This window comes from Pimephales promelas, chromosome 15, assembly GCF_988280905.1.
Source record: "Pimephales promelas chromosome 15, fPimPro1.hap1.1, whole genome shotgun sequence".
NCBI classification, from domain to species: Eukaryota; Metazoa; Chordata; class Actinopteri; order Cypriniformes; family Leuciscidae; genus Pimephales; species Pimephales promelas.
In genome coordinates, this window is record NC_142783.1 from 27,112,282 (window position 1) to 27,136,346 (window position 24,065).

At 35.9% G+C, this 24,065-nt stretch overlaps 1 protein-coding gene across 4 annotated transcripts; it reads right to left on the reverse strand.

Annotated features, from left to right (window-relative positions):
* Positions 1-23,965, reverse strand: efr3ba (EFR3 homolog Ba (S. cerevisiae)). Of its 4 annotated transcripts, XM_039676331.2 has the most exons (23): positions 23,756-23,965; positions 23,004-23,081; positions 15,812-15,888; positions 14,864-14,991; positions 14,589-14,739; positions 12,480-12,601; positions 11,525-11,674; positions 10,983-11,108; positions 10,030-10,108; positions 9,475-9,610; positions 9,061-9,222; positions 8,684-8,795; positions 8,477-8,528; positions 8,147-8,319; positions 7,058-7,295; positions 6,745-6,873; positions 6,564-6,631; positions 6,155-6,282; positions 5,897-5,988; positions 5,765-5,813; positions 4,172-4,278; positions 3,960-4,009; positions 1-3,775 (listed from the first exon to the last, which is right to left on the reverse strand). In XM_039676331.2, exons 2-23 carry the CDS (start codon positions 23,023-23,025, stop codon positions 3,676-3,678), a joined length of 2,451 nt encoding a protein of 816 aa, XP_039532265.1. In that variant the 5' UTR covers positions 23,026-23,081; positions 23,756-23,965; the 3' UTR covers positions 1-3,675. The 4 variants fall into 4 exon arrangements, with proteins under 4 accessions (XP_039532265.1, XP_039532014.2, XP_039532099.2 ...); XM_039676080.2 differs by lacking the exon at positions 23,756-23,965 and having other exon boundaries at positions 23,004-23,143; XM_039676165.2 differs by lacking the exon at positions 23,756-23,965 and having other exon boundaries at positions 4,172-4,275; positions 23,004-23,127.
* Between the last annotated feature and the right edge of the window lie 100 nt (positions 23,966-24,065).

Below are 24,065 nucleotides of genomic sequence, written 5' to 3' on the forward strand. Positions count from 1 at the left end.
TTTGAATTCATAAAATTAGTCTTTAATTAATATTCTTATTATTCACACCACATATGTACATCACTTAATGATTCCATGTAGGCAAACATTCACAGAACACAGTTCTGAAGTCATATCCGTTTGCAGTGATAGTATCTAAACACAGGTTGACTAATTACGATCCACAGTGTTGTAATGATCTCACTGATTAAAAATTGAAGTTAAAAAAAGGTAAAAGCACAGACAAAACACCCAGTGCATGCAGCAGCTGACAAGTAAAGACTTAACTTTGATATTTGATTTCGATTTCATGCAAAATCACCTCACATGTAAGCAGTCTAGAACATTCCATCGGTTGAACATCATAGCCATATTGACAGAAGATAAAAACCACTAGTTGTGGTTGTGGTAAATAAATTCAAGGCATTACCAAAAGAAAATATTATAACAATACATCAACCTAAAAATGACTGCAAAAACTAAAAAAAAAAAAACTTATTTTACGACAAGAAAACATGGTAAAATTTCTAAGTGGAACCGGAACAATATGACATGACTACACATAACACCATCCAATTTTAGACAAGAACACGTCAAGATGAAATTTCGCACAAGAAGTATATTCGGCATACACCACATTTACACAGTGAGCTTTTAAAGTGCTGCGATTAAATCTGGGAGAACAAAATCTTGACATACGTAACCCCCTCGGTTCTACTAAAAAGCTTCATTCACTAGTGCGCCTCTTGAGACCAGGGGAGTGAGGTTTACTCGCACAGCTCTTACAGTCCCACCCAGGTCACAGCACCAGTGTAACTACTCGCACCGCTCTGAGCGGGATTCAAACCAGCATGGGTAGTGGGCGTACTAGCAAGGATGCTAAAGACCGCAGCCTCCAGCGTCAGTCGCTAGTGCGCCTCTTGAGGCCAGGGGTGTGAGTTTTACTCTAACTGCTCTTACTAGCTGGCTTCCGTTACACATAAACCTGAAATTATTCATTTTTGCAAACAAAAAGGAAACACTGTACAAGCGACAAATGACACGCATATCATGGCAAAAAAGGGAGAAAACTGATCCCTTTAGATGGGATTTTGTGAAATTTTGCGAAAAAAAAGTTAGCGAAACTTCAGCAAATTTTGTGAGCAAAGTAGGTCCATTGTCAATCCTGAACTGTATGTAGTGATGTTTGAAGAGCCACTGGAAGTGTCACTTCCAAACCAAATGGCTTTACTTTGGTAAACCCGGCGAATTTGTGTTAAATGGTCGACAAACTTGAATTAGTGTAATCCGTATGTTTACGTCACATGTCCTGTTGACATGACTGCATTTCACTTCATAAAGTTAAATGGGTCTGCACCCTTGGACCGGTTTCACAGACAGGGCTTAGATTGAGCCAGGATTAGGCCTTAGATAAATTAAGACATAAGTAGCTTTTAAAAACGTGCCTTAGAAAAAAAATATATATATAATGGTGTGCATCTTGAGACAAATCAAATTAATTTTTTTAAGATATATCAGTGCAAGTTGCTTTGTGTTAAAACAGCTCATACTTGCATTTTAGTCTGGGACTAGGCTTAAGCCTTGTTTGTGAAACCTGGGGCTTAACTTCTAAACAAGCAGCATTATGTTGGTAAATGCAACGTATTTGCGTTTAGAAGTGACCTCTGCGTTAGACTAGACCTGTGATAACATTTTCCGTTTCTCTGCAAAAAAAAAGAGTTGCCAAGGCAGATTTTGCTCATTTTCAAGTTAGTTGGCCACATGAATTTGCCACGCTTGGTTTGAAAGTGACTTCTGTGTGAGCAGTGCTTTATACCGTACATCACTACAGTAGACCTTTTTTGCCAGTGAAATTTTGATGAAATTTCGTTAATGTGATTTTGTTCGCGACATTTTACTTAAGAAGTCTTATCACTTCACTCTGGTTCAGAAAAAAAAAACTATTTATGCAATCAAACAAACATTACGCAAATGAAAACTCGTACCCTTCACTTATTAGTGAGGTAGAGATGTAGGAAACTGCAGCGATTATAGTTATAAATGATGATACGGGACTGACTTTATTAATTTTCTTACACTGTGTCATTAAAGGTATACGCCACCAAAAATGTTACATTTTCTCATCATTTACTCACTCACATGCCATCCCAGATGTTTATTGCATAATATAGATTTTTTTTTTTTAAAAAAAAAATCCATTTGTGTGCCACAGAATAAAGAAAATCATGCATATGGTGTGGCATGTTGGCGAGTAAATAATGAGGAAATGTTCATTTTTATCCCTTTAACCATCACTTTTGATTGGAAAACTGCTTTCAGTTGAACTGGAAACATCCTATTTGCTGTATTTTCTCTTCAGCTTCTAGCCAATTTTTAAATTCAATAATTATTGCTTTAAATACAACTGTTATTGCAGCATGTAGAGACGTTTAAACATGCAAACAAAGCTTGTATTTAGCTAAACGGTTTGTATCCACACATTGAAAAAGGTTTTGGAAACATTAGGACATTCTTAAACAAATGTTCTTAACTTAAGATACAAAATTTAAGGCAGCTTAACTTTTTAGTAGTACAAGAAAACCAATCACTTGCTCTGAACAACAGACTGAACAACAGACTCTCTACTCAGACAAGCTACGATCATTTGTCAAAAAATTTTCTGCCCCTTTTTTTCTAGACTAAGTGTTTAAGTGCATATTTAACCAACATATAGTATATTCTCTTGGTTTGTTTGTCTTTGTTGGCATAAATAGACCTCAGGATAAAGTACAGCCATAATCCTTATCTAAAGTCTGATAATAAACTAGACTAGACTAGTGTTTCTCAACTGGTGGGTCGCAAGACCGTTTTAAAGAAACTACAACAAACCTAATTCTATGTTTTTCTGATGCAAGAATTTAGTGTGAAAGCTGTTGACACTTCTGTCAGACGCAGTTTAACTAAAGACTGCTGTCCTGATTCAGTATCTACGGTCAGACTCAGATGAGATGTTGTCAGTGTCATTATTCTAACGTTATTTCATGCCTTGTTATGTAATAAAGTCTCTCACCTCCGAAAAACAAACTTCCCTGTCCTGTCAGACATCATACTATGCTTGTAGCGCAAGTGTGGCGGCACTGCATATAACTCATCAAAGAAATTATAAGCATGCAATGTCGTAGTTATGTTGTCAATTAGTAAGTCATGAAAAAAGTACCAATAAATGATGTAACAGCTACTTCAAGTGTGAAGTTGGGAAGGATTTGTATTCTGTTCTATAACAACACTGTGTTATTTTGTATATTTTATTTGTGGCGGCTCCTACTAGCTTACTTACTTTGTTGCATTAAAAAATATATAGTTTAGTTTAAGTGACATTCTTACAATTTATGTGTGTGCGTAAGTAAAGTGGGATGGCACTTGTGTGTGAGTTGACCATTTATGATAAATACATTTACTTGGTTTTTAAAAGCAAATTTATTAGAATTTTTATTAGGGCTAATTATATCTATATACACACTTTTTTTAGGAATTAGGTCAAATTGGGTTGTGGCTTAATGACCATGGTAAAATGTGGGTGCGATGACCAAACCAGTTGAGAACCACTGCACTAGAGGACATGGTTTAGAAGACATATAGTTACACCTGGACATTGAGAAGGAGTGATGATAGAAGGATGAAAACAGCTGTATGAGGCAACTGGGACTCCAGGGTATCTCAGTATACACAGAGGTCTGGAAAGTTCATTTCATAGACTGGTATGGAGCGGGTCCGGCCGTGACCGTTCCCGACAGAGCCAGACGGACTCGGTGGAGGCCTATCCAACCGAAAGAGAGAGAGAAAGATGAAACAAATGTCAGTCACACGAGACAGACAATATAGCCTCTTTCCATTGTAGTCGATTCATACTGTATGTATTTTTACATAGTATATAATGTCCTTTATGCACAATTCAATGTTTAGAAAGGCTCATTTATAAACAGTTACAGAAGATCATGTACCTGATTGTGATTTCAAAGATTTGGTTGAGTTTATTCTGCAGTAGGGAAGCCTACAAAAATAAAAAAAAAACAGTACAGGTGGAGAGTTCATCCAAAATATAAAAAGATACGAACAGATGTATGCGCAGAACAGAAGAGCTGTGTTTGTGCTTTTTGATGATAAAATTAGAGCTTGAGAGTGTGTGTATACAGGCTTTCTGCATTAGACTCACCCTGGCCCCGCAGTGAGCTGCTATCTCTTCAAATGGAGCGTTCTGAAACCTCTCCACCACCTGCCTTCTGCGCTCTCTCTCCAGCTCCTCTACATTCACACTGTCTACTGAACACACACGCACACACACTCACGGGTGATTCTGTGCTAACTGCCACAGACCAGCCTACAAAATGTCCTTTTTACCCTTTAAAAGTTAAAAATGTTTTTGTATCGTCTCTTCTTTAGTCCTTTGTGTTTAATGTAATTTCAAATCATATTTTATAGCAATCTGTAAAGGGTTTTTTCACCTAAAAATTCAAAATTCTGTTATTAAATACTCTCAGGTCATTCTGGTTCTCAACTCCAGTCCTCAGGACCCACTGCTCTGCACATTTTGTATGTCTCTCTTATCTGACACACTCAGTTCAGTTCATAGAGTCTATCCTAACGAGCTGAGGATCTGAATCAGGTGTGTTAAATAAGGGAGACATACACAATATGCAGAGCAGTGGGTCCCGAGGACTGGAGTTGAGTGCCACCGTTTATCTTTGGAACACAAATGAAGATCTTTTTAATGAAATCTGAGAGCTTTCTGTCCCTCCATTGAAAGCCTATGCAACTACCACTTTGTTTAAAAGGCAATAAAGACATCGTAAGAATGAATTTGTGATGCAAGTGATAAAAAGTAACACTTTAATTACAAAATATTAATCTCCAGTGCGCATTCATGCAACGTCAACACAACACGCATGAGTCATGGTGCTCTTGTGAACGAGCATTTTACGAGATTCATATTTTGTAAATAAAGTGATGAATTATGTTTTTTTGCGTTTTTTAGCACTCACGTCACTTTATAAAGTTGAGGTTAAACCACCGGAGTACTCTAATTATGTCTTTACTATTTTTCTGGGGGTTGAAAGTGGTAGTTGCGTAGCTGTCAATGGAGGGACAGAAAGCTCTCAGATTTCATTAAGAACTTCATTTGTGTTCTGAAGATGAATGAATGGCTTACCGGTTTGGAACGACATGAGGTTGAGTATAATTAATGGCAGAATTTTCATTTTTGTGTGAACTAACCCTTTAATCAGAGAGACAGTTCTGCAGCATTTCTATAATAACACCAAAGACATAAGCACAAAAATTACCCAATAACGTTAAAAAGTTTAAAATAAGTTTTTAAAAGAAGTCTTATGTTCACCTTGGCTGCATTTATTTGATCAAAAATACAGTAAAAACAGTAATATTGTGAAATATTATTTTTTTTACAATTTAAAATACATTGATGATATTTTACAATGTTATTTATTAATGTAATGGCAAAGTCTTCAGTCTCACATAATGCTTCAGAAATCATAATATGGTGATGTGGTGCTTAAGAAACATTTGTAATTATCAAATTTGAAATAGTGATACTTTTTACAGCATTCTGGGATAAATATATAGGTCAAAAATATTTTTGTATTAATGACACTTTTGATCAATTGTTGTCATTTGTGATCAATTTAATGCATCCTTGCTGAATAATAGCATTCTTTACTTAAAACAAAATATAATAAAATAAGGTATTGTACATACAATGTCAATACAAGTATACAAATCATGCAAGACTTACCAATGGCTTGTTTAAGAGTTTCAAATGTTATTTGCTCTGCTGTGGATCTCTGTAAGGATACAGATCATAGTTGAATAAAAACATACCTGATAGTAGATCCAATTCTATGAGGTGGCCACACACACACGTTACCTGCTCTTTCTCTGGACTGTTTCTAGAATCCATCTCTAACTGCAGAGAGACAGTGTCTCCAATGCTCTTTCTCTTGGACAGTCTGTCTTCATCTGAGTTACAAAAACAATACTTTTTATATACTATGAAGAATACCAGAGATAAAAAAAAAAATCTCAGCCGTAATATAATATTAAACTGTGAAAAAAACAAAAAAAAAAAAAACGGACAACGGACATGCAGTTTTAGTGTATTTAAATCTCAGGTTAAGGGTCAGACCTGTGATCTGTGGGATGTATGGTGTTGCCAGTCTCTCTGTGTTGTATCCACTGCCGCCCAGCATCTCTGCTATCTTAGTCTGCAAAAACAGCACCTCTCCTTCCACCGTCTCCAGCTTCTCTGGGATCCTGAAAGAAAAAGAGGCTCTTCTTCAGCCTTCTGAGGTAGTCATGATGATCATCGAGTAAAAGAGCACTAGGATTATTTAACAATAACTGAAAGGCTTTGAACCGAGTAAAAACTGTACAGTACGTTCCCATCCCAGAACAGATGTTCATAAGAAGTCACGCAGAACTACACATTTCTATTGATCTGTTGTGAAAGTTGGGTCTCGCAAAATGGTGAAATAAACATTATGGTAGTCTGTACAGTCTCTACAGTGGTTTGAAGACGACAAGGTGTTGCTTACTTAAAGCTCTCAACAAGAACATCCTCTGGAAGCAGGAAAGGGACAATTTTCTTTCTTGACTCAATCACCTGCAGAAAAAAAAAAAAAAACATCAAACAGACAGATGGGTCGATGGATGGATGAGACAGACAGAAAAACAGATAGATAGACAAGATATTAGATAGACAGACAGACAGATCACCTCATGGACGTGTTGGCAGAAGGTGGGCACAGTGGTCAGCTGGCTGATGAGGTTCAGGTAGGCAGCTGACAGAGCGTGAATGGCACAGCGGGTATATACAGGAAGACCCTCTTCAGTCAAGGCCAGGTCCTGAGGAAGAGGATGCATCAGTTATATTGTTATTATACCGCAGGTTGAAAGACACTTTAATGACTTGTCTGTAAGATTGGTAAATACTATACAGTACTTGTGTTAGCTTTTAACATTTATATTTACTATTACATATTATTATGCCACTTATGTGTCTACATATCACAAGGAGTGAGAGAAATACCTGTAAGGCCAAAGCCAGTCTGATCAGGTCCACCACCACTTCCTCATTGGCCAGTTCCACACAGATCAACCCCAGCAGCATATGCAGAGACTCAAAGTGTCGCTGGACACTGCTTTCCTCTTTGCAGGCCAGGTAAATGTGGCGGTACAGCCTATGGCTGTGTTTCTTCATGAACAGGTTATCCTGCCTTGAGCATTTGTCTACTTTCAGCTTTAGTACCGAGATATCTGATATAATTCTGTAGAAAACAACACAAAAATACATTGTAAAATGTTTTGTCAGGTAATTTTAACCCTCATGGCCTACTGTAGCAAAAGTGCATTTTTTTGTAATTATATTATATCAATTTTTTCCCTCACTAAATACCAATTTCTGGCACGAAACTAGATGGCGCAGCCTGATAGGTCCTGACTTAATTTAGTAGAGATTGCATCATTATAAACTCTCCACCTTCCCCAGTTCCACCTGTATAGATCTGCTATGTTCATACATGCAGCAGCAGCATGTCGTACATGATCACAGCAATGTATGTGAATGTATTGGCGGCAGCGTACCAGATCTGTTCCGCCAGGAACAAATACGTCATGGTCATATCTATTACTATGCCGATCTCTCCAAAAGTTGTCATGGCAGAATATTGGTTAAAACTACATATAAAACTACAATTTGCTAACAAAAAGTACCAAAACTACCATGGTATTGCAATGTTTTTATCTTTTTTATGTTTAATGTTTTCTCAGGTAACCTTAAAATGTGGTTTATGCTGCAACATATGGTTTTATTCAAACTAAAATATTATTTCCTATGACTACAATCAAGTTATACCAATGAAAAAATATTTTGGAAGGGTCCAATCAGATTTAAATAAGTTATTAAGTATGTAGGTATTTAATTGATAATGCATGGTTACACATCTTTAGGCTTAAAAAAAAAAAAAATCAAATAAAACTAAATAATTTTTAGAGAAGGACTACACTACAACAGTAAAATGTTTTGAGTCATGACATATTTCAAATCATGGTAAGTCTGGTTATTTTTAGAGGTACATTGTAGATTCCTAGAGACTTGAGTTAGTCAGTGTGTTCGAACCTGACAGGGGTGAATTTGTGCCGGTTGTCATGACGATCAATGATGCTGACGAGGATATCGAGAACAAGTAGACGGATTTCTGCGTCCTCCATCAGAGTAAAGGACAAGAGAGGGTCCAGGAATGAGGTGGGAAGTGCTGTCAAAATGTTCGTAGACTGGAACCCTGCTGTTACCTGAAGGAGACAGAGAGAGGCCGACGTTTAAAAGGCACATGAGATCATTAAACTTTTGGACTGCATCAGCAACTGTGGATATCATGAAACAGCAGGGTGAGTAAATGGCCCTCCGCATGGCACAGCGTGTGATTATGACTGACACAAACCAGCTCACCTGCAGCAGAGACTTTAGTAGCATAATCTGGATCATCCTACTGCCCTCAACCCTGAAAACAGAAACAGAAAAAAAAAAACAATTCTTGCTATGCTGGTGTTTATCTGTGTTATTATTCCTAAGCTAATTTGCATTTCATCACTGCCCAGCAGAAATACATTATAAACATGTCTAATATATAAAGTCTAGGTTATAACCCTGTCTCACCCGGTGTTGGCTGACCCCAGAGACGGATACATGCCAGGCACAGGGATTTTACCGATGATGAACAGCATGACTTCCGAGCGCTGGTAGGTGGGCAGCGTGTTTGCAAATGAGCCTGTAAGCAAAGGAAGCTAAGTGAAAGATTGTGCCCAGTCAGCTAAAAAAACCCTTCAGGGTGATACAAGACCCCACACGTGAGTCCTGATAGGCTTTATTTTGTGATGATGACAATGATCAATGTATCTATGTATCTATCTATCTATGAAATCAGTTTGACAACAGTCAATTATAGTGTTTAGCCACGTTCATTTTACAAAAATATTTGACCGCTGAACACCATGACTGCCTGATTTACTCAGAAACATTCATTGTTCACCTACCAATAGTTTTAATGACAGATTCTTGGAGTTGTCTCTCCTCATGTACTGTAATGACCTTGGAGCCCATGTTTGCAAAAGAGTCATAGGATCCAGTGAGTTCGTAGTCCACACTGAGCCTGAGCTGCTTCAGTAGAGTATTAAACACCTCCAGTACTGTGGGCCCTGTGAAGAGGTACGGCACACAGCCGAAAATAAATTAAAAGGAACAATGCAGACCTGTATAATTTCTACATTATAAAACATAATTATTTCTCAAACATATAAACATAGATGCATATGAAATAATCAGCATGTATGTGACTTTTAAATAAGTAATGAAAGAATAATATCAGAAACAAAATCATATAAAGTGCATATTTTGTCTAATGAGGTGGGTTTAGTGCTCCCTCTAGTGGTCTAAAGACAGACTGGTACCTATGGAGCCACTGGCTTCTATGACCGCTGCTTCCGAGATCACCTCCACTATCCCAGCACGCACTCTGGCTGAATTCTTACTGTTGGCATCCAAGTGGCCCAATAGCTGCTGAATCACTAGATGTGAATGTTGGGTCTGTCAAAAAAACAGTAGACATGGTTAATATTACAGTAACACAGATGAACATGGAAATATCTAATCATATTTTCATGCTTTAGAGTCACACTGAATGATAGTGTTTAGTTAGATTCAACTCTGAGGCCATTATTTAGACCCGCAAATAAATATAAAATACACAAAAAACAGAGAAATGTTGTAAAGTCAACATAAAATGTCAATACATTAATGTAATTTTTAACTCCAATTGAAAAATTAGTAATATTTTAGCTACTGGTATGAGACTTTTGAACCATATCGTAATGTATAAAATATGTCCCCAAACACCCCATAATTATTTATTATCAAAGGGCCATGCTCCACAAAAATAAGTATAGTGATGTATTTTCCATTACATACTTTCATGACCAAATTTCAGCAAAGCTGTTTGTATCTACCTGAATGGAGTACATAATGATTTTGAAACAGCGCACTGCAAAAGCTTTGCCCTCCCAGAGTGAATGATTATCAAGATGCCTGAAAATACAAAAGTAAATGATTAGCTTCAGCAAACAGAACTTAACAGGAAATAGCACATATAGTAGGTCATAAAATACACTGGCGTAACTGATACTTTTACTGTGCAGTTGTTTAAGGCTAACAATGAGGACAAATTGTTTATTTTTATTTTTTTATTTAATTTTTTTATTCTCTTTCCAATGGAAACCTCGACTAACAAAATCAAAATAATTGTTTTTAATTTATAATTATTAATAATTCATTCAAACATTCTCGTCCATTCCATTTACACTACTGTTCAAAAGTTTGGGATACAATTTAAAATAAATGTTTTCTAAATTAAAGTATTATAAAGTGTGTGTCATTAGTCCTGTTGACAGCAATACTGAATTTTCAGCATCCATTTTCAATGTCACATGATCCTTTGATGAATAGTAAAAATTAATTTCAAGCGTTTATTTGAATTGAAATCTAAATCTTTATGACTTTATGTCTAACCTAATGTCTTTACCATTGCTTTTGATCAATTTAATGCATCCTTGCTGCATAAAAGTATTAAAACGAATAAGAATATGACCCCAAAGATTTGAATGGTAGAGTATGGGCATATGTACTAGTAGTCCAGTCAATTAACATGATCATTAATGTCATCTCAATCATTCATTTATAAGTTTCATTTTATGCCATATATTGTCACATATACAGTATGTCCTTTATTTATTCAAAATAAATATTCAAAATCAAATTTAAAATTGTTAATTAATATTGTCAAAATATTCATGCCTCACACAGATGCTAAAGTATTTGTATAAAATGAACTAAAAAATGAAAACAGATGTGTCTCCTTGCTGCCCTCTTGTGTTTGATAAGGTACTGGTGCATAAACACTCACATGAGCACAGGCTTCACAGCATTCTTGATGTTGTCGTAGGCTGCTCGTCCCAGCAGCTCTCGAAAACATCTCTCGGTCAGTTCCACTGGACTTTCCTTCTCCTTCTCTGTCCCTGGGGAAGGAGACCTATCGATAGTAATCAGAAACAGAAAACACACATTAACCAAGGCTGAATCAATAGGCGATTGTTGTTGGCAATACCGTTAGATGTGGTCAGTGATTTCCCCAGAGGTGAAGATATGAACAGGTTCTTCACACAGTTCAATTCATTGTTCATGGTCTGCATATGACCCTCGGGCTTTGGGCTTATTAGGCTTACAGCCAGTACAGCAGCTTCTAGAATACATTACTTTCTTATTGCACTTAAAAGCCTGACACCTTTAGGCTTGTTGTTATATCACACACTTTTCAATAGCATTCCATTAGAAGTTCATTAGCTTAATCACACAGTTATTAGCAAGACATTGTTTCTCGGAAGGAAAATTCACACTTCCATTAGACTAAAAGTGTCCATTTCATGTGTGATTGTGTAAGCGAGGCACCTCTCTGCAGCTTCTTCCTGTTGGAGGTTGAACAAGAGAGACGGCACGATTTTGTCCATGTGCTGAGGGTCCCAAATATTAGCCTGAAGCTCGTCATTGACAGTCTTCCTCACCACCCCCTGAAGACCCCTGATCCCTGCCATACGAATCCTTACACAGAGATATACACACACACACAACCCAAACTGACATTAGTTAGTCACGCTTACGAGACATGTGGATTTATATATATGGGTATTTTTATTCAAGTGCACTGCATGATGCAATTCAGCCCCTGGTGCATGAATTATTAAATCAAAGCGGGGAAGAAAGAATATATTATTTCTAATCTTGTTCCACTCGATCCCTATTATATTATAAATATTAAATTGTACCAGTATCTGAGGCAATGTCTCACCCACACACTCTCATACAGGCATGTGTACACATATGTGAATTCCCTTTTTTTTAAATATGTATCCCTATCGCTCTATTTCTACAAAGCTTTAAAGTTCACAGTAAGTCAATAAGTAAATAATTGTGCAATTAATTGCATTTCAATAATACAATTTGTATTCATAATAGAATTCATTCTTTTTATTATTAACTTTATTTGTTATTTATTATAACATTAACATTATTTAATTTCAAATAGTCTAAGTCTACATGAAATGTCACAAATTAAACATTTAGGCTACTTCTATCATTTTTAAAGTCATTTCCTTCATGTATTTGAATTGCACATACAATTTCCATCCATTTTGGATTACACAGTTTTAACATAAAATGTAAGTAGTTTTATTTATTTTTTTACGGACAAAAGTTACACAGTGTACCTTTAAATATCTGTCCATGTTAAGGGACACCATGCATCAGAGGCTTAACCAACAAAAACAAGAAGAAACCAGATTTTCAAAATGCATATTTTTGGGTGTAAAAATCTTCCTCTGTTGAAATGCTGGAGAGACATGCTCACTTTGTGCGAATATCTGGATCCTCGTAACTGGAATGGCACATCTCACTGAAGCGTGAGACAAAGAAATCGTAGCTACGATGGTATGATGGTGTATCCTCCTCTATGTTTGCAAACTTCACAAACTTAAAGAGAAAGAGCAGAAAAATATAGAAAGTTACACTTTATAGCAGGTGGCCTTGCCAACTTTGTACTAACATTAAATGCCTACAAGACTATGGATATATTGTGTAACTACACGTTGTTCAAGAAGTTTGAGTTGCGGTTAGGTTTTGTAGGATAATTAGGATAATAGGGGTTAGAATTTTGTGGCAAGGGTTGGGTTAGGTTAGGGGTATGTAATTACAAGTGTAAATTAAATACAATTACTTTAAAGGGGTCTTTTATGTTTCTGGAAAAACACTTAATTTCAAGTCGCTTTACCTTTTTCAGAAATGCAAGTAAATACCATTGCTGTGATTGACAAACTTCGTCACACAAAGCAATGCCCTCTTCCATGTGTATGAGCGTAAATATCAAGGACGTTTCGATTTTCTGTTTCATGACCCACTTTAAATGCAATTATAATGCACCAACATGTATGTAGGCTACATTATACGTATACTGCATCAAATAGTTAAGAAGTAGTTTTAGTAGCCATCTAACAAGTTAGACTGAAGGTTTTTTCGGTAAATACACAGTTAGAGACTCTTTCTGGCGTGATATTAAAATTATATTCAACAATCACTAATGAATAGATGAATAGTGATAGAAGGGATGGGATCTAATCAGTAAGATCCAACATGGACATGTTGTGTCACATGCCTTAATTGTCAAAATTGCTGGAGCTTGATATTGAATATTTCTATATTGATGGGCCTATGCAGTTCATGGATATATAAAACATTTTAAGACATTCTATCAAAGTCTTGACAATTTGTGTCAATATTCCTAAAGCAAAACCAGTTGAGAATCACTTCTTGGTATGTTAATCTGTACTTATGCGGCAAGGATACTTTCCAGTAGGCTACAAGAGATTAGGATATTTCTGATTAGGATTTCTTAGATTTGAGATAAGCATCAGTTGCCCAGTGGAGTTCCACACCAATACATGCATACTGAGACTGAGAAGAAAACTCTGCACAACCCATAAATTCTGTAAGCATGCGCACCGCTTTCAATATTTATGGGCCACATGCCTTAAGCCCTGCCCCATCTGGCCTCGATCTGTAAAAAGTAATCTCTTTTTAATTCTTTAAGCCCTTATATTTCAGAAGCATCAGATGTGAGCGATTTTGAAGTTGAGAAATCTCTACATTCCCATTAGCATGTGAGTTAGGTGGGTGTAAAGCTTTTAGAGACGATGTTGAGGTTTCACGTTCCAAAGTATAAATTAATTTTTGTTATGAATGCTTGTCATGTAAAATGAAATGAGATGAGTTAGAGTGGGCATATACTGTGTAACTGTATATTTCAGGAAAGGGGGGAAGGTCTGGCATGAAGTAATGGATTCTGTGCAGTATTTAAATACAGAACTTATAAATATAGAAATAAATTTAAACATAAATGTACAGAACAAACTAGATATCTGTGTGTAGCTATAGCATCATCTTCTCTATGAAAATAACTATTTTTTATATCATGGAATACAAATCCCCAATTTTATTTTTATTTTTTTTATAATTTTCAGTTTTAGGGAAAAGGGGGGAAATATCTTAAAATACTTTAAAAACTTAATCATACCTAAAACACACTTTGAAGCATATGGGTAACCAAACAGTTGATAGACCCCATTGACTTAAAAAGGAAAATACCATGGAAGTCAATGGGGCCCATGATCAACTGTCTGGTTACCGTCATTCCTCAAAATATCTTTGAGGAACTATCCCTTAAAGATGTCATACTGTGGGGATTGATTGGCACGGAGGGCTTTATATTTATATAATGTTACTGCTCTGCAATTGACCCTTCACTGAAAGCCTGACATCTGAACCTGTGGTGTTGATGCAGCAGCCACATCTCCCTCTGTCATGAAGAAACACCCAACTCAAGGTAGATTTATCCAGTGATCATATAGACCCTAGGTCCGAAAGCAGTTTTCACTAGAGTGTAAAAACAGTAAATGTTACTCACTGAGTTAGTGCCCAGGATCTGTAAGTTGGGTTTGTCTGCCTCCAGCAGTTTGCGCACCATAGTAAGGAAACTCTCCACAAAAAGGTTTATACTCTGACAGTGACAGGCCATCAGCAGCTGGTCCAAAGCCTCCATAGCAATACAAACATACCTGTGAGACACACAACTATGATACTGCCCTACCAACGATCACAGACAAATATACAGTGACAAATCAGGTATAAATAATACAGTTCGAAACAATCACTACATTTTCTTCCAGTTTTTGTTTTTACCCATATCTATGCCGGGCAACATCTCTGGATAGTCTTTCTGACAGGTAGGCACCGATACGGTCCAGTTTCTCTGGAGCAGACAAGGCGTAAAATGTAAGCTTCTCCATGTTAGCTTTCACCAAACCGTCCTTTAAAGAAGAAGACAAGATGGGTAGACGGATAGAGAGATTATCAGAAGAACATAAGATGAAAAATGACCATAAAATATCACTTTAAACTTTTCTCTCCCTGAAAAGAACATTACATAGATTATTTGTCTTCTATTATGAGTCTAATACTGATCCCGAAGCTTGTCTCATCATTCAGAAGAGAGACAGATTCAAATACTTTCCAGTTTTGTGCTTTAACCATTCATGGTCAAATATACCAGGGGGTTCTTTCTAAAATTAAATAATTGGCTTTTATTTGTAATCTGGAATACGGTTTAATTTATACTTTGTATTAAATCATCAGTGCATTTATTTATTTATTATTATTTATAATATTATATTCATACAAATAGATATTATTAACTTACAACTTATATTTGTACCCAATATTAGAAACACAATTTATATATATTGTTTATATATAACCCATAAATAAAATTTATATATAAATATATTGTGCATTTCCAATAAATATAATTTAAAAACTGTATAGAGGCAGTAGTGAGAAAGTAGTGAGAAAGCGAAGGATGAAAATGAAAAAGACATTTATATAAATAATTTAAGATCATACGCACTTTGCAAGAAATTAACCAAAAAAAAAAAGCATGCGTGTCTGTGAAGACAATCGGGTGACCATGCAGCAGACCTGCCAGGCCACAGTGGCTCTAAAACTAATAAATGTCAGCATTGAAAGCCTATGTCTACATCACTGCACTGATCCCTGATGATTGATAACCAATGGAAGCCTAGTGAACCATCCCTTTTTCATACTCCGTGCTTTTATTGTATCTGACCTTACCTCAGGGTCTTCTGGAAAGATGTTATCCACCAGCCGCTTATAGCGGGGTCTCAGGGCCCCACAGCATCCACAAACCCCTGAATCACATGGGACAAAGTGAATTAGAGAGCAGCAGAGCATCTCAAGCATGTAGTATTGATCAAGAGTCTTTGTAATTATCCTCAATGTGAGGTTTATTTATTGCATCGACACATTAAATAAATTAGACCTGTGTGCTGTAATCTAGTAAGTGAGGCCAGTCGATTCAGAGAAAGGCATTAATCTGTATTTAGGAAACGTCTGCAGCTTGGTTTGCCGGTTAAATAGATTTGAAAAGAAAGCATTTCGAATTGTTTTGGTTTTACACTGGCACTTGAAAGACCATAAAAGGCTTATGAACACATTGTAAATCACAGGGGGCAAATAGTAAAAAAAGGGGTCTTTAAATTCTCGTTGATGATAAAAGTTGATGATAAAGTTGATGATAACAGTTATACGCAAAGGTATGAAATATATTGTTAAAAAAATTACATTTAATTAAAATGAACAGCATGATTATTTATTAGTCAGTGCTATTTATATAGTGTTATAGCATTTATTAATATTTTCAACTAGTATTCACTTTTTCATTTTGTTTTAATTTTAGTTTAATATTTAGTAATTTTGTTATGTGCTTTTGTTTAATTTACATTTAATTTATTGTCATTCCAGTTTAGTTTTTGTCATTTTAGTACTTAATTCAGGATACCATGGCAACAATTTTTCATCAAATATTAGAATATTTAATTTTATTTCAGTTACTTAACAGAAATTAACAAAATAAATGTTAGTTAATGATAAAAGCAATGAGGTTAATGTTCATAAACTTCTTATAAAACCTTGGCAGAGTAACATAATCCATCCATTTTAAACAGCATTTTTTGTGTGTTTTTTAATGAGTTTAATGAGTCATTAATTGAGGGAGGCTAAATGGAATTCATGTTCTTTTAAAATGTCATTGTTCACCACAGGACTACAGTATTTAAGCGACCTGAATGAAGGTAAAAGGTGATTAAAATTGTGAACAATTTGACTAGTCACAGCATCATAGATATTCTAGTCAAGTCACCTTTATTTAGATAACTCTATTTACAATACAGATTATATCAAAGCAGCTTCACAGTGATAACATGAAAATAACAAAGTTTGTGTCATCGTCCAATAACATGTTGAATATTAAATGTTTCCAACTAAGCAAGCCAAGAAGGCAACAGTGACAAGGAGCCAAAACTCCATCAGACGACAGAATGGAGAAAAAACCCTCGGGAGGAACCAGGCTCAGTCGGGAGCCAACGAGTGAACAATGTATGATTATGATCCAGGCAGCATTACAGTACATGTTAAAAGTCAAATTGGATCAGAACATTCATTGAAGTTGGAGTCAACACGCCAATATGGAGATGAGTTTATTGAGAATCAATGCCGATGGCTGTCGTGTCGATGAGGCCTTCACATGGCTGATGAGACTTCAGGGATACAAAACTTTTCCTTATAGATTCATATAACGCTTAACCTAAAATCTTGATGTTGAATCAAATCAGTTCATGTCCATGTTATTTTTTAACTACCAATTAAAGCTCCACAAACATGCTTTGTCAATAAACACACACACACAAACCCCCTTCTGGGCGGATGAGTCAGAGGCAGCACCTTGGAAAGACCCCTGGGAAGGTCGAGTCTGTTTACACCATCACCATAGTGAAAAAGCTTCATCATGGAGGAAAGTAAACAAACCACAGCAGGTGGAGCGATCAGAGTCAGACTGCACTGTGCAACCACCCACACAATGGCTATTTTATTCTAGTCAAATATATAAAGGGATAGTTTACCCAAAAATGAAAATTGTTGTCATTATTTACTGACGCTTAAGTTGTTCCAAACCTGTACAATTTTATTTTATCTGTTGAACACAAAAGAAGATATTTTAAAGAATGTTGGTAACCAGACAGTTTTTGGCCCCCATTGACTTCCATAGGCTTTTTTTCCTGCTATGGAAGTCAATTGTCTGGCTACCAACACTTTTCAAAATATCTTCTTTCGTGTTCAACAGATGACAGAAAATTGTACAGGTTTGGGACAACCTGAGGGTGAATGCTTGGTAAATGATGACAGAATTTTCATTTTTGGGGGAACTACCCCTTTAAGGATAATATCACATAATCACACACACAGTATGACTGATACAAGCAATTTGGTGTATATAGAATCTATCAGTAAAAGAATCAGTCTACAAAACTCAACACAAAATTTAGGTATACTGACTCAAGCCTGCTGTCTGTCAAGCTGGCGTTTACCAAGATCGTGATTGGCAATTATGGTGTGTTTGAATGTGAGAAGAGCTGGAATGTGAGTCACACATTGGCCCGTGCACTTGCTAGTGTTCTGACACATCAGCGTGACACCTCTACGCCTAAAGCATCACAAGTAGAAATGAAAAAAAAAAACCTTGACAGTCAACACGAATATTTCCACCCACACACTCAAGACTGCAGTGAATCCTCTCACACTCACTGTTTCTCACTCCAAGAGTGTTTCAGCCGTCAAAAAAAGGGTCATTAATTACCGCAATGTGTAATCACTTAAAAAATGACACAAACAAACAACTATACAGATTCAGAATGCTGTGCATTTTAATTGACCCAAGTAGTTGGTTAGGAAAAATGCTTAATGGTTTTTGAATGCTAGCTCATTCTCACAAATAAACAAGTATATTATTTGCAAAATAAAATTTAAACACGCATATAGAAAATAGTGACATTATGAAGACATTTTTCAAAAAAATTGGAACTATAAAGCCAGAACACAAATGATTAAAATAAATTTAAACTTAGGGTACGTTACGTTACACAAATGTGTTTTCATTTGCATTTTTCTTGAAACTTTGCATTTTTTGTGTGCACACGACAACGTTGTCAAATCAATCACATTCACAGTCACACGGATCTGCAAAAACATCTAAAACATCATCATAACTGTGTTATGCATGCCAGGTCAGTAGATGGGGGTCACCTGACTGAACATGTAATGTAATACGCATGTGCATGATGTCACTGTTTTCACAAATTCACATTTTTGTACTGTAGTTTACACCGAGACGATAACGGTATAGTTGAAAGACTTGTTTTCAAAAATTTGCGTTTTCAGGTTCCCAAAATGCTGTTGTCATGTAAATGACTGTCCAAAAAGCATAAAAAGTTTTACGTTTTTAGTTGAAAACGATGTCGTGTGAACGCTTACTAAATTTATTTTATTATAATTTTAATAATAATATTTTTTATTATAAATAATATATAATTAAATAACAATTTAACTATAAACTTGCAAATCTCAGTGCATAAAAAATGATCTGTACCATGCATTTGTGCTTCTAAAACGGAGGACTTGATGAGCAGCCCTCCAACATAATCATCCAAATAGCAAAAAGTAGGCTAAACATTGAGTTCATAAATCCATGCTCTACAAGAGCTACAGGAACTGCATTACTAGAACTGCATGAGCTACAGTATATTTATGAAACGCAAGCACTTTGGCATTCTGCTTCTCGGACAGGGTGGTAAACACTACCTCCACCGTTCCCTCTGGTTTACAACCCTCATAATTCTTTCTTTTATGTAGGTATGTGTATTCACCTGACAGAATCTAGTCATACTGACTGAGCCCATGAGGCCAAAATATCTGCTTTTAGGTTCATTATTTTTACACACTATATCAAAAGCGGTACATTTAATGACAATGTTAACAAACAAACAAACACATGTAAAATGTTCACGCTCAAAATGCACAAACTACTAAATAATTTAAACTGGGAGTGCAGCATCAATTCTAGGGAAGTAAGTGCATACTTTGTTGCCAAGAACAACCTACATGCACATCTGCTATCTGCTTACGCTGCAAAACAAAAGCTATCGCTGGCACTGTGACAAAGAGGATTAGGTCACAATAAAGAACTAGTCATGCTTGGATGTACTACTATATGACTGATATGATCTCCTCCAAGCTGGCAGGGATACTAGAAGACATCCAGCTTTAATAGGGCTTTGATATGGGCTACTAAAATAATTACATAACACACAACTCACTATGCATGCGAATGAATCAAACTCCATGTTGTGAAAGCTACAGTATGGAAAATCAATCTTTCCAAAACACAAAACGCAGACTCTTAGTGACGCAGTCACTCTAAATACAGTTCCCCTGAATTGTTAGAGCTTCTTGAAATGACAGCTATATTTAGCATATCAGCCAACACAGATGCCATATCCCTTCAGATTGCCCAAAACAGGACACAATATCAAACACACTCACTCTCATAAGGCAGTGTCACAGTGAAAAAGCAGAACTGCAGAGAGGGAACTTCATGAGGGGAAGAGAATGTAATCTATTGATTTCATTTTTTTTTTTACTTTGTCACTGGTATCTCTACTTCCATGAGCAGTTAGTTCATCTAAAACTATGATTTGCATGCCCAGAAATCTGTATGAGAATAATGATGTGCCTTTTTGTTAAAGCTTTAGGGTCCAGAGAATGTGTTTCAGTATTGCTATTAAAGCATAACATATTATGCCCCAAAATAGTTTGCAATTGTTACCAAAATATGAATATGAATGACACATAGTGAGGTCCAAAAGTCTGAGAATATCCTAAAAATAAAATATCTAATTTAACATATAAATCCAAAGAAAATTTGCATGGGGATTCAGAAAGAATAAAAATAAAAATAAATACAGTGTGGCATAAATTTTATAATATAAACTACAATTCAAAAGTTGAGTAAGTAGCCAAAGTTTGTAATGTTTTTAAATATTTTTTTCTCAGCAAGGCTGACTTCATTTGATCAAAAACAAAGTAAAAACAGTAATAATATTGTAAATATTATTACATTTAAATAACTATTGTCTTATTATTAACTATTTAATATTTTTATTATATTATAATAATATATATTTAATTTATTTTTGTGATGGCAAAGTTGAACAGTCTTCTAATATGATCCTTCAGAAATCATTCTAATATGCTTATTTAGTGCTTAAGAAGCATTTCTTATTATCAATGTTGAAAATAGTTGTGCTGCTTAATATTGTTGTGGAAACCGTGGTATAACAATGTATTTGAAATATAATGTTTTTGTACATAGTAAATATTTGTTGTCACTTTTGATCAATTGAATGCATCCTTAATGAATAAAACTATTAATTTCTGTAAAACATATCTAACTGAGCCCAAACTTTTAAAAGTTAATGTATATTTAGCATTATCAGGGAAAACAAGTATATTTGTAATACTGACCACGTGAACTCTTATAAATTTATAAATTATTTTTATACTCAATGTCATGCCAATGTCATTTTAATTATATATATATATATATATATATATATATACATGTATGTATGTAGCATGTAGGTAAGAAAAACATATACATGATTTGTTATTGCTGATTTACTCCTCTTTTGAATTCCTTAAGTGTAAAATCTGAATAGCATAATCAATCATCATATATAACCGACTTAATCCTACATTCTCTCAAAACAGTTTTGTAGCATGCGTGGAGAAATCTGAGTGAAATACTCAGGCCATTAAAAATGTAATCGATCTGGTTTTGAAGTGCTACAGCCAGTCGCACATCCACGCTGTGAGAAATTAGAGTCGCAGTCTGACTGCCTGCAGCTCACTCAAAACATCCTCAACCATGCGTGCTGGTCGGGCAAAATCATATACAGCAGGAGATATAAATAAATCAATATGTGTACATGTAAATGTATTGTTAAAGTAAATAACTGGACATTGCAGTGGTACGTTTTAGTAGTGGTGGAAAGTAGTGTGGATGAACCTAAACCGGTGTAGCCTGAAAATGAAAGATGAAACCAAATATGCACAATAAATAGAGCAGAGCTGCAATGCTGCATGCAATCTGTTGCTTCAGCATCATTCTGCTGTCATTGCCATAATCTCCTCTGATGCACATGAATCTTTCCTTCAACACAGAGAGGGAATTACCATATATACACATAATCATGCACTAACACAATCGCCCTTACCGTACATTGATGGAAAACCTGATGAAATTCTCTGTTCTTTGCCTAAAGCCTCTTTCTCTGTCACATAGCCAGTGAGAGAGAGAGAGAGAGAGAGAGAGAGAGAGAGAGACACTCACACACAAACACTCTCACAGACACTCAATCACACACGCACGCTCGCATACGCCGCATGTGACCGGGCTCCAATGACCTTGGATTTTCCAAACACGGCACAGCTTTCCATCTATCAGGAACAATGGTGTTTTAACACACATGTGCACACACACACAAATACACACTCACACACAATCAAGCACGCACACAGCCCCTCCTCAGCAAAGACGAACACAGTCACACACCTCCTGACCATTCAACAATGAGAGGGAAGGAGATGAGGGGGGCGTTAGAGAGATGGAGAGGGTGAAAACACAGGATGAGAGGGGGAAGGATTCAATTGGTGCAGCTATGCATCTATCAACTAGAACCCCTCCTCCTATTGCTGACTCTCTCTAGTCTCTGAGTATTTTATTGTTGCTTTTTATTTGTGTATGCCTGTGTTTTTTATATATAAAACATGACTTTTTCTTTTTGGCTGCAATAGAAAGAGTATGATTAAACATTGATTTTGAGTTTTTAATATTATATCTGGATTAAAGATCAAAGAAGAAACGAAAAATCCACTTTGTCTAAATAACTAATGAAATTATTATTCATGTTGTTTCATTTTTTATTTGCTATTTTTAACATTTTTTATATAAAAATACATATACATAATAAATATGTTTTGAAAATCTTTATTTAAAAGAAACATAAATCTAAGTGTTTTAGCCTGACGTCTAATCCATGGCATGTGAAATGGCTCAGTGTTAATCTGACCGGGTTTCAGTTTTAGACACAAAACTATAGCTTATTTATGAAAACAATATATGTATTTTTTTTTTTTTTTTTTTTTTGTAGTTGCTAAATGTTGCATGAGTATTCCTATGTAAAAAAATAATGGATCAAATTTCTGACAAACAGAGAATCTGGCATTAAAAAACATCCAATGTAAATAAATTGCTCATGTACTACAAATGATGACATTAAACATTGCATGTTAGTCAAGCAGCATGGAAGAAACAACAAAAGTACATTAAATAGCCTGTAAATGTGCTTACCACCTCCAGCCTGATGATCCATAAGAGTACTGCAGTCCAGGAGAAGTCTTCTTGTTGGACCTAGACAATCAGGGAGACCTGAAAAATTAGGGAAACTTGTAAGTGGCATCTTCTTGACTATCCCTAAATAACTTAATGAGAATAATATACACGTTTATAGGCTACTACTGAAGGCTGTATTTCAGAATCCTTTTATAAACGCATGGAAGCCCAAAACTACTAGTTTTAGACGTGTAAACATGTAACTTCATACTTGTTCACTGCTGACTGTTAATACGAGCCTAGTACCACCACCTGCCTGCCTCTATGGCTATTGGTCTGTAGCACTGCCACTCTCTCTATCCCATTGGCCCAGGATCTCTTTAGACTCTTATTGCCCTTAAGATCTTATTTTTAGGGCATCAAACAAAATGTAATGTTTATATAATATTTTAAACTGTAATTTGAATATTTATCTGATTGACTTTAATGAGATCTTTAATCGGTTCTTCTGAACAACAAAATCTCAAAGAACCGATTCTAAAAACAGATTCGTGTGTTTTCGCACCACCAATCGATTTTTTTTTTTTTTTTTACTGAAAATGCACCAGTTCGTGCCGCACAATAAACCTCGTATATGGTGCAAGTATATATGGTTAAATACACCATCTTCTATTCAAAAGACCTAAACCTCGAATTACCATGCGTAAAAAAACACAAATGGCGCGCGCCGAAGTCTGATGTCAACTTATATATCATTCTCTTAACGTTACTTCTTCAGCAGGCAGCTCATTCGTCGTCTTTCGACCAGGCTTAGTAAGTCTGACATGCACAGGTGCAAATTGTCAACCGCTGCACCGAGACCGATTGTTGTGACGGATCGTGATGAGAAACCGTGAGAAACCGAGACTCGGACATGACTCGGACCGATTCTAGGCTGCGTTCTAGTCCGCTTTTTAGACACGCACGCACTTGCGAACTTCTCCTGCCGCCATTTTGAAGTGTGGTCCACTTCGTGGAGTGTACTTCAAGTCTACTTCATACGTACGTACACTATTTAGGCAGCTCCACAACACGATTATG